Below are 17,466 nucleotides of genomic sequence, written 5' to 3'. Positions count from 1 at the left end.
TAAAATAGACTGTTCAACTAAACTCATGTTTTAGATTTCACGAGAATTCAACTTACTTATTATAAATAAATTTGTCTTCTTTTTAATCACAATTTAATTTTCTAACAAGTTTTCTAACTAAAAAAACCATTATTAAAAAAATTATTTAATAAAATTTTTTTATTAAAGTTTAAGTTATTAATAAAAAATTATTTAAGCCTTAACCTGGTTCGACTAGTTGTATATAGGGTTGGGCCTTAGGCTTTAAAATTTTCATAGGTCGACCTAGCCTGAAGGTCTGTTATTGTACAGTCCTAAGGCCTGACCCATGGACCTGATGGGTTAAGTTGGAGTTGGCTAGGCTTGGCCCATCGCCACCTCTGTCATGACTCTACAAATTTGTGCTTCTATTTATTGTGCATCTCACTTTTTCAATAGCCTTGCACACAATAATCTTGGGGATGGATTCAAACCTAATTGCAGTCCAAAAAGGGTAGGCTCTTGAATCCTTAATGAATCCTTAATGTTTAATGTTCCGATTGTTGGAATTAGTGTATAATTTCATTAGATGGTTGTTAAAAGGAATGAACAGTATTGTTAACGGAGTGGATATAATGCCATTATAAAGATAGACAGATTGAATTCAAGGTGAATTGTTAAAATAAAACTTTAGTTCGAATTTGACTTATTTGAATTGAATAGGGATATGAGACCGCATCAATTCAATATAAATTCACTTATACTTGCACTTATCAATTAGTCTAGAGTTAGACACCGTCCCAATTGTTCGATTTTGTGTTTGGATTGAATGAATTAAGTTTGAGTCAATGATTAAGCTCGATTTTATAATATAAGTTGAATTTAAGTATCGATTTTTCAATCTCAAATGTGCACTTTTTATTTGAATTGATGTTGAGTTAGATTTTATTTGAGCTCAGTTTGAACCAATAAAAAATTGGATGATAAAGTACTGACCAATGACAAAGAATGATAAAGGTGTGAATGTTTGGTTGGTTTTTAATGAGTTTTGGGAAATAAATCTTTGGTGGAGGGAGAAAATAAGTTTATTTTATTTATCCAATTTATTTATTAAAAAAAAGGAGAAAAATGTTAAGATTGTTGTGCATCAAACTCCTCTTTCAAATTTACGAAAGTGACAGTAAACTAATATACAACTAGGGTAAGACTCAAACCGAGTCCGTTCGAGCTTGACTCTAACAAGCCAACCCTAGTCGAGTTACTCGTCAAAAATTTCAATTAAAGATTTTAATACAAAATGACGTCGTTTTGACCAATATGTATTAAAACGATGTCGTTTTAATAACGAATAACGAGCCGAACTAAATTCGAATCGAGTTCGAGCTTGACTTTCACAAGCTTAAACTTAAGCTCAGCTATATGTAAATTGAGCCGAGCTCTCGAGCTCGAATCCAACCCTATGCACAACAACTAACTATAAGCCCACACATGTCGAGTAGACAATTGATATACTTACTATACATGTCAGTCTATTATACAATGTAGACAAAAAACCTTGTATCAAAAGTGTGGGAAAAGGAAAGTAGTTACGACTTCCTCACAATCTTTTCGAGATGCATTTTTTCATCCTCCACCGTTGTTAAGAAATTGAGAGCACAAGAATTTCCACATTCCTTAAAAAATGGACTTGTCTAAATTCATTGTACAAATGCTTTATTTTTCCATTCCGTAATTACTCGTCTAACACTTCCATAAACCCTATAAATAAGAGAATGTACAAATAATTAGGGACAACATTTTTAACATTCATATTGTTATGTTGTCTAAATGTATTCATAAAATTAATAATATAACAGTAGATGTAAGCTTTCAAATAAACCATTACTTGATGAAGATTCTATTAGAATTATTATTGTTTTGAGAGTCAAATATGTATTCATATCTATATTTCCAAAATTCTATATTTTAATTTATGTTTATGTAGGGATAGATATCTACTAAGCCAAACCCAAACATTTCTTGACTTAAGTTTGATGAGTCAAAATTAAAGATATTTGAGTTTGACGAGTCAAAATTAAAGATAGTTTAAATTTAATTCGAATAAAAAATGTTTTAACTCGAGTTTAATCAAAATTTTTGACTTGAATCCATAGTTTGGATTTACAACTCAAGTTCATGATTTAATGACAAAATGATATGGTTTTGACAATTGCTTCATTTAATTTGAATGGAGTTGCTGGCCAAATTCAAATTGAGTTGAATAATCCCTTGACTAATGAGTTAGATTGAACTAAACTATTTCTAATTTGAGTTCGTTTGGTTTTAAAAATATGTTGACCATCTTTGCTCGAACTTAGCTCAAACTCAATTCGAATTTAAGTTAAAAGAATTTAAATTGAGTTTAGTTAACGAATCAACTTAGTTCAAACCTAACCCTATGTATAAAGTAATAATTCCCTTCAAATCAATACAAATAGGGCTTGGTGGATGTGGGCTGATTTGGGTGACCTTGGAAAAATAATAGTTATTCAATGAGCCTGAAGTTTAGTGCCCAACGAGAAGACAATTGAATTTTCTATAAATATTTGGATTTGATCGTAGTAGTTATCTCAAACCTCTATGCAGAAGCTTGTAGGCTGAGCTTAATAAGGTTCAGATTTGAGATTGATTATGATTTAAAAAAGTTGAACTAAAAATTTGCTCAAGTTCGATAAGTTAAGAGTCAAATTCGATTAAAAAATAATTTTAACATAGTTTTGATTAGAATTGATTTGAATTTGAAATTCAAATCGATTTGAACTTGGTTTGTTTTATAAAAATATATTTTACCATTAACTCGTACTTGACTTATTTGATTCCAATTTGAATTTCAAACTTGATCAACTTATAATCGTATCCAATTTTCAGACATTAGGAATTGGTCTAGAATAAAGGTGTATTCGATATAAGTTAACTTGAACCGAATCTATTTTTAATCTGGATAAACGGATTTCAAGTAGGCATTATAAATTAAACTGTTTTAAGAGTCTGAGCTGTCTCTGAGACTGAGAGAAGAGATTCCATTAAATGAAAATAAGATTTGTTATGGGAAATAAAGAGAGTGACAAGACCATGATGAAACGATGATGAAAATCAGAATGAAAAGAGTGAAATGATAAATGAGAAGGATAGATTGACAGATTTAACATTTAAGTAGAACTATAAAAGGGGGATTGGTCCAGTGTCTGCACAATTGTCTAACTGGGTTTTGGTGTTGTCAATTTGTGCAGAGAGCAGCCTCTAAGCTCAGTCAAATCACACTCACTCTGTCACTGCCTTCACCAAACCCCATGTCAATTCCTCATTCTTCTTCTTCATTCTTGCCGCACCCCAACTACCCAACCCAACCAAACCAAACCATAACCCCCATCTTTTTCCTCTCGTATATATCTATATCTATCTATCTATAAAATCCCCTGGCTTTTTCTACATTGGTAATTCTAAAAGCTGTTCTTAATTTATTACACTTAATATCTTTCCTGCAAGTTTAGCTTTCATAATTTATTCTTTCCGGGGAAAGTAACCCCTGCCTTCAGCTTATTTTACATACAACAAAAGTCAAAAAGTCCAACTGATTAAATTAAACATAGGTTAGCCCTATTCAAATCTAGAACAAGGAGTTTAAATTTGAGTTCAAACTAGTTTAAATGGTGAATAATGATACTGAGGAAGATAATAATTTGTTAGAAAAAAATCACTAAAAAAGATGTATCAATAATAAAAAGAATTATCTAAAAAGAAAAAATTTTTCAAAACACAAAAAAACAATTATAGCAAAGAAAAAATATGGTGATGAACCCATAAAACCGTCAAACTTGAGTTAGAAATCTAACATTTTCCAACAATCTGACTCATTTTCATGGTGTTTTGTTGAAGGTATGTATTATCAGGGATCTCTCATTTCAAGATGGGAGACAAAAGGAGGGGATACATGCATGAAAGAGATAAAGGGATATGAATGGTGAGTGAGGGTGGCTGGCTGGCAACATACTTGAATTGCTGGGGGTGAAACAGATGAAATTAATACATATAATGCAGAATGTCCCAGCTAAGCTGTGAAGCCATCCATGGTGATCTTTTCAAAATGTTAAGCATTAATTCATAATATTTCGTCCTTCAAAAAATCAGTGGCCTTTCTCTCTTCTTGTTTTCTCTATCATTTTACTAATATTAATGGAGGACTCTTGTGTTAAGTCTATTATATATAATATGACAGACTACTACCCACAGAATATCTTGGAGGACTGAAGAGTTCCAAAAGCCATAACCCGTGGAGAATGCATATCATATGTATCTATCGAAAGTCCTTTCTTCTCGTTTGCTCACAACGGAAAACAATAACCTTCAAACTTAGCATTTTCAAATAGTTATCAAGTAATTCTTAGAACACTTTTTCTTTTTTCGTAATTTTTGTACATACTCTGGTAGAGCATTCTCTAAAGTCATTAAAAGCACAACATTGACGTAAACTCCCAAACAACGAACTCAACCCAATTAAAAAACAATCCTGTATACAAGTCTCCTTATTTATAATTTTAGTGGATATCATGATTCAATAACAAATACATATTCTCAATGTCACTCGCTATTGTAATCTTGTATGACAAAAATTTTCATCTTATATATATATATATATATATATATATATATATATATATATATATATATATATATATATATATATATATATATATATATATACATATATTATATACATGTATAATGGGTAAGTAATTTTTTTTTGTTTTAATAACTAGAACTTGTCTAGGTTGGTTGGACACTGTTTATACCAAGTAAGTTAAACTTTCACAAACTCTCGAATTCCATACATTTTCTCAAAAAATTTTGATATTATACTAATTTTGTTAACCCTTAAGATCTTAATGGGTAAGCGATTTATTGTGTTGAAATCAATCAATTCAATAGAATATGATATTTTATACTAACTTTTTTATTTGTGTATATATAAACCTGATCCTCAGACATAGATGATCAATCATCTCTTAAATGCAAACTCAACTAAGATGCATTTTGTTGATGCGTTTTTACACTATATAAAACCTTGTTATGATAACCACAGTTAGGATTACTAGATAACTTACAAAGAATAAAATAAATGAAACACAAAGTATTTTAACGTGATTTAGTCAATTGTTCGAAATCATATATCCATGATTATGTTATTTATTTTGCAGAAATGGTTCAAGTAGAGTTTATGTAATTATCACAAAAGAATTATAGGATATTTGTATTCCTTATGAAATATGATAACTGTTTTATTCCAATTGGATAAAAAGTTATTGTTTTATTGAATAAGTACAACAAGGCTAAAGATGAAATGTGAAAAACTTAAACGAATTAACTTGTGATCGAATAGTGAAGTGTTACAATAAAATGAAACTCTAAATTACTCTATGTATTAGTTATGGGATTAACCACTACGCCCCAGAGTTTACTTGTCTAGTGAAGTCAGATAAAATTCCCACTCATAAGATGAAATGTAATCTAAAAAGTCATTATCTCTAAGCAAAGTGTTGCTGTTGCACGCTACATTCATATGCCTACTATTACTGTAATTTGTCGGTTCGTTGAGTTCTTGGTTAAGGATGGGGGTTTTACCGAATTACACATGGATAAAAAGAAGATAAAAAGTTGTCTCAATTTTAACCAAAAGAAAAAATTATCTAAACATATTTCAGTCTTACACACATAAAAAAGGGAATTTAAAGTACTACTTTTAATTCCATTGACTCCGTTAATTAATTCTTCAATGGCAGAAATTCAAAGAACTGGTAAGGAGTGAAGTTGGCATCAATATCAGCAGCCGACATACCGGTTCCCTTTTCTAAATTGCTTTCACTGTCGTCCCCACATCGAAGAGGAAACAATTCAAGTGTGTGCGACTCTCCACACCCATCTTCTTCTTCTTCTTCATTTGTGAGAGCATTTAAGCAGTTAAAGCCATGGCCATGGCCATTTTCTTTGTAGTTTGGAGCTATAAAGACGTTAAGGTCATGATGAGGTTTAATGGAATGTTTTGCTGGGTCCAGAGTTCTTAAAGCTGAAAGAGTTTTAGTCGTAGAAGAAGTTGTGTTCATAAAAGGAGAAGGAGAAGACAAGTGCATCATCTGCCATGTGGCATTCCTTTCTACAAAGCTTCTTCTTTGCTGTAATTCCTCTTCTTCCAAATGAATCCATCCACATGAGCCTCCTGCTGCTCTACAGTCTGCCAATGCTGCTGCTTTTGCAGCTCTTTGCATTGAAACAGGCTCCTGAATCCATGCATGCAAAATGTTAACTCTTCACACAACATATAATAAAAACAGATATTGATAGACAGTTTACTGACACAATCTTATAAAAACACAAAAATTCAAACAAAATTTTTTTCATCGGAATCTGTGGAAAACAGAAAACCCAAGAGAATGCTAGTATAAAAATTTCCCCATGCACTTTGAAATTTAGAATCAAACTTAAGAGTGAATTCTGGATTCGAATGAAGTTGAACTAAGCTTAGGGCTGACTTAAGCTTAGATGGAAAGTATAATGTTTTGTTTAAGTTTATTTGAATTAATAAATAGTGCTACTGGAGGATTATGAAAAAGGGTGAATAATTTTGTCAAAAAATAAATAATATTATTAATTAGATAAATAATAGTAGTGAATGAACAACCAAACGAATCTCAAGTTGAATTGCCGAATTATGATTCGTTTGAGGCAAAATAGCTTGGATGGGATGTGAGAAGGAAAATTGGGGTAGGGCAAGCCTTGTCCTTTCACTATCAAAGTGCTCATTTTGATATAATGTGAAAGAGGGTGCCCAAATCACTGACCTAAATGCCATGAATGTATGTATAATAAGCACAAAACCCCAAAAAAAAAAAAAAACCACTTTCATTACTTAAAACAGCAGCCCCGACAGAAAGGAAGGATTGCAGCTTTTAACCCTTTTCATTTCCCAACATACATGCATTTTCTTCTTTATATAACTTTTATGATATAAACCCTAAAGATAATAATCAACTCATAATCATATGCAAATTATTAAGAACAAGGTTTTCATAATTAATCTGCTACATTATTATTGTTATGATGTGCTTTTAGGATTTAAAAAGTAGAGAATTCAAAAGAGAAAGACAAAGTGAGAAAACGAAATAGACCTCTGCTAGACTACTGCAGTTTGTAGAGGAGGGTAGCCAGTTGTTTTTGTTCTGTTCAATAACTTGATATCCTGCTGTCTTGCTTGCTCCTGTGTGTCAACAAAAAGAAAAACAAAAAGATTACAAATATTTCAAAAACAACAAATATACGGATCAAACTTTTGTATTTTCTTGTGGAAGAGATTAACTTTTACTATTTTCTATTAGAAAAAAAAAAAAAAAGGTCCATTTAATACGACCTAAACAACAGGAAATGTTATGGCAAAAAAAGACTTACAGAAATTCGGAATTTTTATTTACCTGCATCTTTCCTTTCAATGATTTCTATATCATGATGATGATGATTATTGTGTTCATGATGATCAGGGTCTGATGATTCCATCTGACGTCTTCGTTTTTGGCGTTCTCTTGCCTTGTGATTTTGAAACCAATAGAAAACATTCTTCCCTTCAATCTTCCCATACCGACGAAGCTGTGTTGTAATATGTTGAATTTGGTCGGCGGATGGTGTTCGAGTTCCCCGCTGATACAATTCTTCCAACGTTCTCAACTGCTCAGGCGTCGGATTCCACCTCGAACTCACCACAACCGGAGGCGTATTGAACTCCATCAGCTTGTTTTGATCACCAAAAGTAGAACCTGTTTCATATTCAAAAACATATAAAAAGAGCAAGAGTCAATAAGAAACAATTATCGGTTTGAAAATCGTCCAAAACTATAACTAAAACTGGGAACCATTTTTCAAAAATTTATTAACCCAAACCAAACTAAATCATTTGGTCCGGCTTTACTGTTTAAACCACTCACCAAGATGATGGTTTAAAGAAAAGATATCGTCGCCATGGAAACGGGAAATGGTGGAAGAGTTGTTAGTAGAAGAGACAGGTCTGGGAACGAGAGGTCTAAGTTTGCGGCCATTGAAGGAGTCAGCCATGTTGAAGTCACCGCCATCACTATAACCCATCATCCACATCGCTCTCATCAAACCCAACAAGGAAATGTGAGAAATGAGAAGAATCGAGAGAGAGGAGATGAAATAAGGAGAAAGTAATGTTGTTGTTGGTTCAATAAGGAACAAAAGCGAGAAGAGGCATGAGGTTGACTAGAGAAAGAAAGGTGAGAAAGAAAGAGAAAAAGAATTTAAAAGAAAGAAAGAAGAAGAAGAAGAAGAAGCGTGGAATTCTGGGAGAGGATTATTGGGAGAAGCAAAAGAAAAACGACGTGACGATGATGAGGCTTATCATAAGCCTTCTCATCAACCCTTCTCATTTATTGTTCTTCTTATGACTCGTGCTTTTCATACTTATTCTCAATCCGAACTGCCCCTCTCTCCCCTCTGCAACTTCACCCTTTTCCTTTGTCTATATTTCTGATTAAATCTTCTCTCTTCTCTCTTCTCTGTCTCCATTTTTGTACGGCTTTCTTCTCTATCTCACGTCCCTTTTTTCTTTCTACCTTCTTTCTCACTCTTATTCACATCTTCATCGTCTATAAATATGGTCCATTCAACATATGTATTTAACTGTGTCCTGGATTTGTCTTGTATGTACATAAGAACAAAAACTTAATATGGTTTATATGGAGGTGTGAAAGATTTTGGGAATACAATTGAAAAAAAAAGGATTTCTATTTCCGAATTGGCCACCACTTTATCTAAAATATACGACAAAAATACGATCCCGCGACCCTACCTGTAGGCGGAGGCTCCGCTCCCCCATGGTCGGGCCCATAGCCAGTTTGGGCTTATCCCTCGGTTTAGGATTTCTCTTGATTTCAACACATTATTTATTGCCATCACTAGTGTAACAATTGATGAGCAAATACATTATTGTCTATGCTAGATGTAAGTATTGTTAAATTCAAATTGAGTTGAATTCGAATATGAATAGACTCAAATCCATAATGGCTAGCTCAATCTTAAGATCATTTGAACTAATTAAAAATATTGTTAGAAGGTCATCGATAGGATGAATATATAATATTATCGACAAAATAAATAATATTATTAAAAAAAAATTCAAGTCAAACTCGAGGTAGCTCGTATTTGGCTCAAATCGAGTCAAGCACCGAGATGAGCCAGCTAGTTTGGTTTAGATCTACTATGAAATGTAGCACTATTTTGGGTGAAATACAATATGTCGTGTTATTTTTCTTTATCGTTTATATTGGTTTGTGTGATTGTTTGCTTATTTCACACACTCTCTAATTCGTTTATTCCATATGTGTATATATACACAGTTATTCATTAGTTAGTATTGTTAAACATATATCATTATATCCAAATTGAAAAATATGAGTGTTGCCGGTCGCTAGAACAGGATTTACTATTTTCCCAGCTATCAAAAATACAAATAAAAATAAGGGTGAATTTGATTCGAGTTATGCTAAATCTATAGTCAGTGCAAGTTCAAATTGAAATCATAATACTAATCTTGAACTTAAATTCAAACTTATTTGAGTTGACATATAATACTACTAAAAGATCATTGAGAAAATAAATAATATCATTAAAGAAGTGAACAATATAATTGATGAGTTGAAAACGGTTAACCAAGAAAGAAATGAGTTCATCTCTATTTAAACTCATAGATTTGATGTAAGCTACTCTGGACATGATGAAACCCTTTTTCTCCTTCTGATGCCTCTTCTGGTTATTAATTACATTGAAAAAAACATGGAAAAAAAGGTGGTCCAAAATCTATGAAATGTGTAGTTGAAGATTTAAGAGAGATAGATTGATTGGTCAATTATTATGGAATCATTCATTTCTCCAATTTAGTAGCTTTTTGTCTTCCTTATTTTTATATATATACTTTCTCATTATTGTTTAATTATTACTGCCTTCTGCAGCATACAGAATGATGCCAAACCTTATTGCAAGATCTTCTATTTCTACTCATGCAATAATAATATCATCATCATAATTATTATTATTATTATTACAAGGTAATATTTAAATTTAATACAGACCCTTGATTTATCTGGGCACCGTATGTTTTCCACCAGTGATATCAAACCATTGAATTTATCGATGGATTTGATTTAAATTGATTTTAAGTAAAAATTAATTTTAATTTATTTAATTTGAAATCTTTTGAATTTAACATAATTATCAAAAAAAAAAAAAATTCTAATATAAAAGAACACTGAGAGAAGATGAAGATTATTGGCTTTATCAATGTGTGTCTATAGTGGATGATGTCCAAAAGTGTCATCATGTATGATTCCGTGGTTCTTAATTTTCTAGACTTTATAATTTCCCTTAATTTAGTTATAAATTCAAGGGGAAAAAAAAAAAAAACATCAAATCTTAATCATAAAAGAACACAGTAATTTTACTAATTTTAAAGCTCATGGTCATGGATGTCTGTGTTTGAGTTGCAGAAGAAGCATGGTTTGCCTGCCAAAACCAGCATGGAGAATTCAAAAAACCTGTATAATGTCAGCTATTTTCAACAAGGAGAAGAACCCCATAGGTCTTTTCCTCTGTAATGTAAGTGTAAACAATCAGCTCCAGAAACGACACCGTTTCACCACTGCTTTCTCCTTTTAACCCTCTTCTTCTTCTTCTTCAATTGTAAGTGTCAAGAATTTGAGAAGCAGTGAGAGGTGTATTCCAGTTGGAAAGATTATCAAAAGGAAGCCTTTATGGAGAAGGGTTTTGTTTGCTTCCAATAAGATCAGGAGTATTCTCTTGCTCAATGTCATCACAATTGTCAATGGTAAGTAAGTTTCTCGATTTCACGTCTTCAAAAATGGAAAAAACACTTCTTGTAAAAGTTAAAGACTTCAGGAAGTTAAAAAATTGAACTGTTTTATGTGACTATTTTGCTATCTTTGGATGACTCTTATGGTGGTTTATTCCTCACCTCACATATCGAGTTATAGGTTCAACACTCCTTGTAAACATTTATCTGTATGCACAATGAATTATTGGTTGAACCTTTTTTTCAACTAGTCACTCCGATAAACCCTTAAGGATATGATTATATAATTAGGTGATATTAGGTCTCACCAACCCAGAACTTTCCCTCACACTTTATATTGTAACACCTTACCCCTATCCCATATGAGACAACCCAACAAATTGTAGGGTTCAACGAGAGCTTCAATTGGCTTGGATTCTGAAAGCAAGTTTAAAAATTTTGAAATGTACTCTTTAACCAACCAAACGGAAGCGCAATAGAGTATTGGTTGAAACTTTATATTAACTATTACTTCTATAAACTCTCGCGGTTTTAATCTCACTATTGGATGGTATTAGGCCACTCTCATCCCAGTTCCTTGCATTTTGTATACAACATCTAGCCCTTTTCCGATCCATATGGGAGAACCCAACAGATTGTAGGGCTCAGCAAGAGCTTCAATCTTAGGCTTGGATTCCCAAAGCAAGTTTTGAGGTTTCTAAATTATATAATGTCCTATCTAAATTACTGTTTTAATTGATGAATATCTTTTCTCAAAATTGCAGCCAGTGACATTCCAGTTCTAAAAGCTGTTGAAGAGATGATGGATCCAGCGGCCTTCTGTGCAGTGCGATTTGTAATGTCAGCAATTCCATTTTTGCCATTTGTGTTCCGGGCAAGAGGCGATGTTCAGACCCGCACTGCAGGGATAGAGCTGGGATTATGGATCAGTTTAGGATACCTAGCTGAGGCACTTGGATTGCTCACCTCAGATGCAGGCCGTGCATCCTTCATCTCTTTGTTTACAGTAAGCTCTGTTTATCCATGCTCGAACTCTTGCTAACTTGAGTTGACAACAGTAGTCCGGAATTTTAGGTTCCGCTTGAGATTTCTTGTTACCAACTAATACATGTAAATTGGCACAGGTAATTGTAGTACCATTGCTCGATGGAATGTTTGGTGCTATGATACCCGCCCGCACCTGGTTTGGAGTTCTAATGTCTGCCCTGGGAGTTGCAATGCTGGAATTTAGTGGATCTCCACCGAATGTAAGATGTTTACGATTTCAACTGTCACCGTTTCAGGTTGGAGATCTTTTGAACTTTCTGAGTGCAATATTTTTTGGAATCCACATGCTCCGGACAGAAAGGTTCTCAAGAAGCACAACCAAAAAGAACTTTTACCACTCCTTGGATATGAGGTTCCTTATCTCACCTTCAATTCACTCAATCAAAAATTTTGTTGAAATTCTAAAGATTTCAATTATGTATTCTGAGTAATTCTGTTCTGTGGTTTCACAAGGTGTGTGTAGTGGCTCTGTTATCTACAATGTGGATTCTGGTGGGAGGATGGTTTGATGGTGGCCTATTTAGCACGGAAACGGAAACGGAGAAACGTGAAAACGTATTTTTTAAAAAATATAGAAAATGGAAACGTGAGAAACTTATAAATATGAAAAATATAAGAGTTTTTTTATAAATACTAAATTTTTTATAATAAAAATACATAAACTTGTATAATATAAAAAATACCATAAAAATAAATAATAAAAAAGGATGTACAATCTATTGTAAATTGTTCTTAAGTAAACACATGTAGATATTTAAGAAAAAAACAACAATACATATCAATCTATATAATATGTCGGAGAAGAGATGAGTAACACATAAAAAAGTAGAGAGAAGACGAATTCAATATGAGATTTAAAGACATTTTCGGTTTGAAAATATAAAAAAATTGTGTTTAATCGATTTTATTATTTTTCTTCTAAAATAAATACGTTTCAAAATTTTTCAAAAATTTTAAAATGACTCGAAACGTTTCCTATAAGTTTCGGAGAGTTTCGAAAACGGAAACATTTTCGAAATGTAGAATCGCATACTATTGTAAGTTTCCGTGCTACTTAGATGGTGGCCAAGATTTTGACCAGTCAGCATGGACATGGATTGTGTTTTGGGACTGGATTGTTGGCTTTCCATGGGTGCCTGCACTTTACACCGGCGTATTCTCAACTGGGATATTCTTATGGATAGAGGTAATTAAAATTTTGATAGACATGAAAGGGAATAAAATGAAATCGTTCAATTTTCCTAGACATGTATTTTTTTCATCTCTATGCATTACGATTGTTCAAAGCTGGTTAACGGAATCGGTTTGGCTTTCTTTTTAAAAATAAGATTAATTAGTTTCGAACCAAAAAAAATATTGAATAACTGAATTGGATTTTCAGTTAATTGCTTTTGAACAAAATTTCTAGGAGGACCACCAATGGTTGTTTTGGCTTCATACTTACATTTTTTTTAATTTTTCTTTATTTCATCTAGAATGGTGAATGACCCGTAGAACAGAGTCGTACTTTGCCGAACAAGCAATCTGAGAAATGGAATGAGCATACCAATTTTTTTTAACATTATAACTATTGCCGAATCACTAAGTTGAAAAGTCCGGTTTGACCAAAATCCCAGCTGGAAACCAAAGCGGTATTTTGAATGCTCTATGTTTTGCTCCAATTTTTGGTTCGGATATTGGTTCGATTTGGTGTTCCAATAATTATGAACACCCCTAGTATGAATTCCTTCTATAGAAGTGCTTCTTTTGTAGAAGTTGTTCAAAAGGAAATTTGTGCAGATGGATGAATGATTTGTTTGCGTTTAAATTGTCATAAAATGTTACCTTTGCCCTTTCAGATTGCTGCCATGCGAGATGTTTCAGCTACAGAAACAGCCATAATTTATGGGCTGGAACCACTCTGGGGTGCTGGTTTTGCATGGTTTCTCCTTGGTGAAAGATGGGGTACTGCAGGGTGGATAGGGGCTGCTCTTGTGCTTGGTAAATGCTTCTTCCACCAAAATTTGTTCTGATTTTTTATTAGTTGCAGATGAAACATTTTAGACATGAATGAATGTCTATCTTCTGTTTACTGATGCAGAATGTCAAGACCTTTTGTAAAATCTTAGTATAAGATTATCCGTTTTGAATACACAATTTATTACGATTTTGTTTTTATCAACTAGTTTTATCTTATCATCTCGAAGCAATGTAAGATTAACCCATAAGTCTTACATTCACTCTTTTATGAGATTTAATGTCATTTCTGCGGTTTACTTTAACATTACTCAAGAGAACAAGTGAAGTAATTATGATACTATATGTAACTTTAGACATTAACGTTAAAGTGCATGGGTTTGGCCAGTAATTCAGAGTTTGAATTGAACAGAAGCAATCCAAGTTAGAATATCAGTCAATTAAAACTTAGTTGAATCACAGTTATGCATACATTGCTTTGTTCAAGAACTTTGGACTGAAACTATTGAACTGCTTCTTATAGCAGGTGGAAGCTTGTTGGTGCAGATAAATGGGTCCTGCCCTCCTAACAAATATCTAGAAGGTGAAGAACATAACCAGAAAGCCAAACTTTTGCTGGTTGCAGATTTGGAAAAGCAAAAACTGCAAAATACACTGACCACTTCTCCGGTATTTGTAAGATCCAAAGAGGTTGTGTCAGATATGTTGGAGCGATCCTTGTTGGTGTATATCATATAGGTTTTCTGTATAAATTTTCTGGCAGAAAAAGGGTTATATAATACATGTCTCTCCACCAAAACTCGGAATTTCTCAATCTGGCTAACAAGGGGATTCCAAGAGGTATCGAGATAACTGTAACATTAAGAAAACAAAAGAACCAGTTTCCTATTCCTGTAACATTTTGACGGGTTTAAACTGAAGTTTGCTGTTATTTATGGTGCCTGGGTAATCTTCATCATTGTCTTCCAACTCATAAAAATAGAGAGGGTACTGAAACTGTTGGAAAAAAAAAACAAAATAATTTCTGATAGCAGTCTTCAGTCATCACAGAAGTAACTGTTTTACTTCTGCAATTAACAAACTTGGTTTAGGTTTGAGAATAATCTTATGCCTAAAGAACAATATCGACTAACATGAATTGAGTGAGTTTAATTTCATGTGGGGTGTGGTTAATGATTTAACATAAAAACCAGCTCCTAATGAGGTCAGACACGGGGTTTAAAGATCATCCAAAAGGTTGAAGTTGTGAATCTTTCAATGTCAACTAATGTAAAATTGTTATCTCCTTTCACATGACTAATTCACATCTTAAACATTTGTTGAACAGGACCGATCAGAACTCAAATAATATGATCAACATGCCTATAACAATTTTTAACAAGAAAAAGGAGTTCGATGATCACTTACTCGGCTCGAATGCATGCTAAACAAAATCGGGTATGCTTGAAATATACATTAAACATATGACTCTCTATCTCAAGCATCAAGAGAAGTGTATTCCAGCCTTGTTGAACAAAGAAAGTAGATATAAGAACTCCTGTGGCGTGAGCTTAGATGCTCTCTTCTCTTCGAACTGTCCCTCCTTCAACACAGCCAGAACCTTATCTTTGAACCCAGACACCTCACTTTCTGCATCACCTTCATTGTCATCATCATACTCTACCTCCATTTCATCATCGGTTCTACCATCAAGATCCCCCGGTCTTGGTATATCTGATTCAGTATAAAGATTCTCCATGGAACCACTCTGGGAGCACCGTATTACTCGAAGGGTCTTGCAGTTTTTCTCAAGTAATGAAAGGACATTTTTCAGCCTGAAAATTGAGCTAAGTGTTTTGTTCTTTCTTATGAAACATATCCGTGTAAATCCATCCCACTCTTTAGGATTAACTTGTGGACGTGGTTTCCAAGGCTCAATTTGAACTACTGAGGAATCAACCTTCGGTGGGGGATGAAAATTATTCTTCCCAACTTTTAGGAGGAGGGAGACTTGCGCATAGAGTTGGGTATTCACGGAAAGCCGACAGTAGAGCTTGTCGCCGGGCAGTGCAACTAGTCTCATTACAAACTCTTTCTGAAACATAATGATTGCACATCTGAGGGCAGTTTGGTGAAACAACAACTTGAACGTGAGTGCAGACGAAATTTGGTAATGAATATTTGCCACACATATGTCAAAGTAGGGAAGATCAGTCTTCAACACATCGCCTTGACTGATCTGTGAAGAAAGTAACAAAAATTTCAGGAAATGTAATTAAACAATCACTCCAAACTGAGAATTAAACTGAATGGTTGTTGATACAACTACAAGTACCTTCAAACGAGTTGAAAAAGGGGTGCCCTGAAAGCGGCGGCCAAGCTCCTGAACCATCTTGCCAGCTTCTAGAAGCTTCTTGGTGAGATTTCCAGTACCAGGACCAATTTCGAGAATGAGATCAGTGGTCTTGATTCCAGCTTTCTGAACAATGGAGTCCACAAGAAAGGATTTTTGAGGATGTGCTGACCCTTTGATTTGTGAAACGTTATGCCTCCTTGATAAGTAGCACTTGCGTGCTTAGCTTTTTCCTTCTTCATCTTGCCTCCCGCCATTGTTTGCTGCTGATGAAAGAAACAAGTTAAATTGAGTTCTAAGCTTTCTATTTCAAACGAGTTTCAGCATTCTTCAACATCCTTAAGAATAAAAAATCAATCTTTACAATGCACAATTTCTGAAACTCCAATTTATGATTCAAGCTCGAAGTTGATAGTTTTAAATCTAGGTTTCACATCATTAAGCAAACAAGTTTAAAATTAAGCTCATTTTTGCTCACATTTTTTTCCGGCACCTAAAATGCTCGGTTGCAGGAGGCGATTCGCGTCGCTGTGGCCGCAGGGTGGCGTCGACCGCGGCTGCAGATACTGTTAAGAGTTCGCCAAGTGTGGCAGGCGGGTGGGCTTGAATATTGGTGGCGGATAGGCAACTGAAATTACAATTTGGCCAAAGTGTAAGAGTGGGATTTAGTAGGTCTCCGGCACCGCATGGGGATCCACCTTACTTACCTTGTGTGACGGCAGCCGATGTGACAAACGATTACAAACTGTCGGAGGCTCTTTCACACTCAAAAACCCTATACTACAGCCTATTAAAATGACTGAGGCATGAGTTTTTTTTTTTCTTAAAGAGTGAACTTCGGCCTGTTTTAGGTATACATGTTGTAGATTCTAAGTAAGGTTATTTATCTTGAATCATTGGAGGATGAATATTATGGGAAAAACCTAAAAAATCTTTAACTGATCTCTCACATTTGGGACTCGTGTTATAGTTTATATAAATAATTTAATTTTGAGGATTTATGAAAAATGTAAATTTTGACAAGTTTAAAAGATTTTTAATAAATTTACTTATCTTGACTCATGAAAGAGATATATATGGTGCCAAAAACAAAAAAAAAAAACCTAAAATTGTCAATCAATCACTTATACTCACAAACCATGTGTTATAGCTAATAAAAAAAGGTTTAAATTGAAAGATTTTAAAATATGTTTTAGGAATGTGGATAAAATAACCTATTTTGACTCATGAGATAATCAATAATAGGAAAAATGTCTCAAAAACCATC

The 17,466-nt window shown here is 33.6% G+C and overlaps 3 protein-coding genes and 1 pseudogene across 5 annotated transcripts; 2 read left to right on the top strand and 2 right to left on the bottom strand.

The window, feature by feature from the left end:
- Positions 1-5,631: 5,631 nt before the first annotated feature.
- Positions 5,632-8,659, bottom strand: LOC123204242 (WUSCHEL-related homeobox 1-like). Its single transcript, XM_044620838.1, has 4 exons — positions 7,965-8,659; positions 7,458-7,796; positions 7,158-7,246; positions 5,632-6,269 (listed from the first exon to the last, which is right to left on the bottom strand). The coding sequence occupies exons 1-4, from the start codon at positions 8,137-8,139 to the stop codon at positions 5,757-5,759; spliced, it is 1,116 nt and encodes a 371-aa protein (XP_044476773.1). The 5' UTR covers positions 8,140-8,659; the 3' UTR covers positions 5,632-5,756.
- Positions 8,660-10,488: 1,829 nt separating this feature from the next.
- On the top strand, positions 10,489-12,502 carry LOC123204100. Of its 2 annotated transcripts, XM_044620657.1 has the most exons (4): positions 10,489-10,879; positions 11,629-11,870; positions 11,989-12,263; positions 12,365-12,502. In XM_044620657.1, the coding sequence occupies exons 2-4, from the start codon at positions 11,664-11,666 to the stop codon at positions 12,372-12,374; spliced, it is 492 nt and encodes a 163-aa protein (XP_044476592.1). In that variant the 5' UTR covers positions 10,489-10,879; positions 11,629-11,663; the 3' UTR covers positions 12,375-12,502. The 2 variants fall into 2 exon arrangements, with proteins under 2 accessions (XP_044476592.1, XP_044476591.1); XM_044620656.1 differs by lacking the exon at positions 12,365-12,502 and having other exon boundaries at positions 11,989-12,357.
- Positions 12,503-12,631: 129 nt separating this feature from the next.
- LOC123204099 lies at positions 12,632-14,795 on the top strand. 2 transcript variants are annotated; one of them, XM_044620655.1, is made up of 3 exons: positions 12,632-13,097; positions 13,750-13,891; positions 14,394-14,795. In XM_044620655.1, exons 1-3 carry the CDS (start codon positions 12,870-12,872, stop codon positions 14,603-14,605), a joined length of 582 nt encoding a protein of 193 aa, XP_044476590.1. In that variant the 5' UTR covers positions 12,632-12,869; the 3' UTR covers positions 14,606-14,795. The 2 variants fall into 2 exon arrangements, with proteins under 2 accessions (XP_044476590.1, XP_044476589.1); XM_044620654.1 differs by having other exon boundaries at positions 14,391-14,795.
- Positions 14,796-15,132: 337 nt separating this feature from the next.
- On the bottom strand, positions 15,133-16,459 carry LOC123204098 (annotated as a pseudogene).
- Between the last annotated feature and the right edge of the window lie 1,007 nt (positions 16,460-17,466).

The sequence above is a fragment of the Mangifera indica genome, chromosome 20, assembly GCF_011075055.1.
Source record: "Mangifera indica cultivar Alphonso chromosome 20, CATAS_Mindica_2.1, whole genome shotgun sequence".
Lineage (NCBI taxonomy): Eukaryota > Viridiplantae > Streptophyta > Magnoliopsida > Sapindales > Anacardiaceae > Mangifera > Mangifera indica.
Note: the sequence above shows the minus strand (reverse complement) of the source record. Positions and strands in the feature narration are given on the sequence as shown.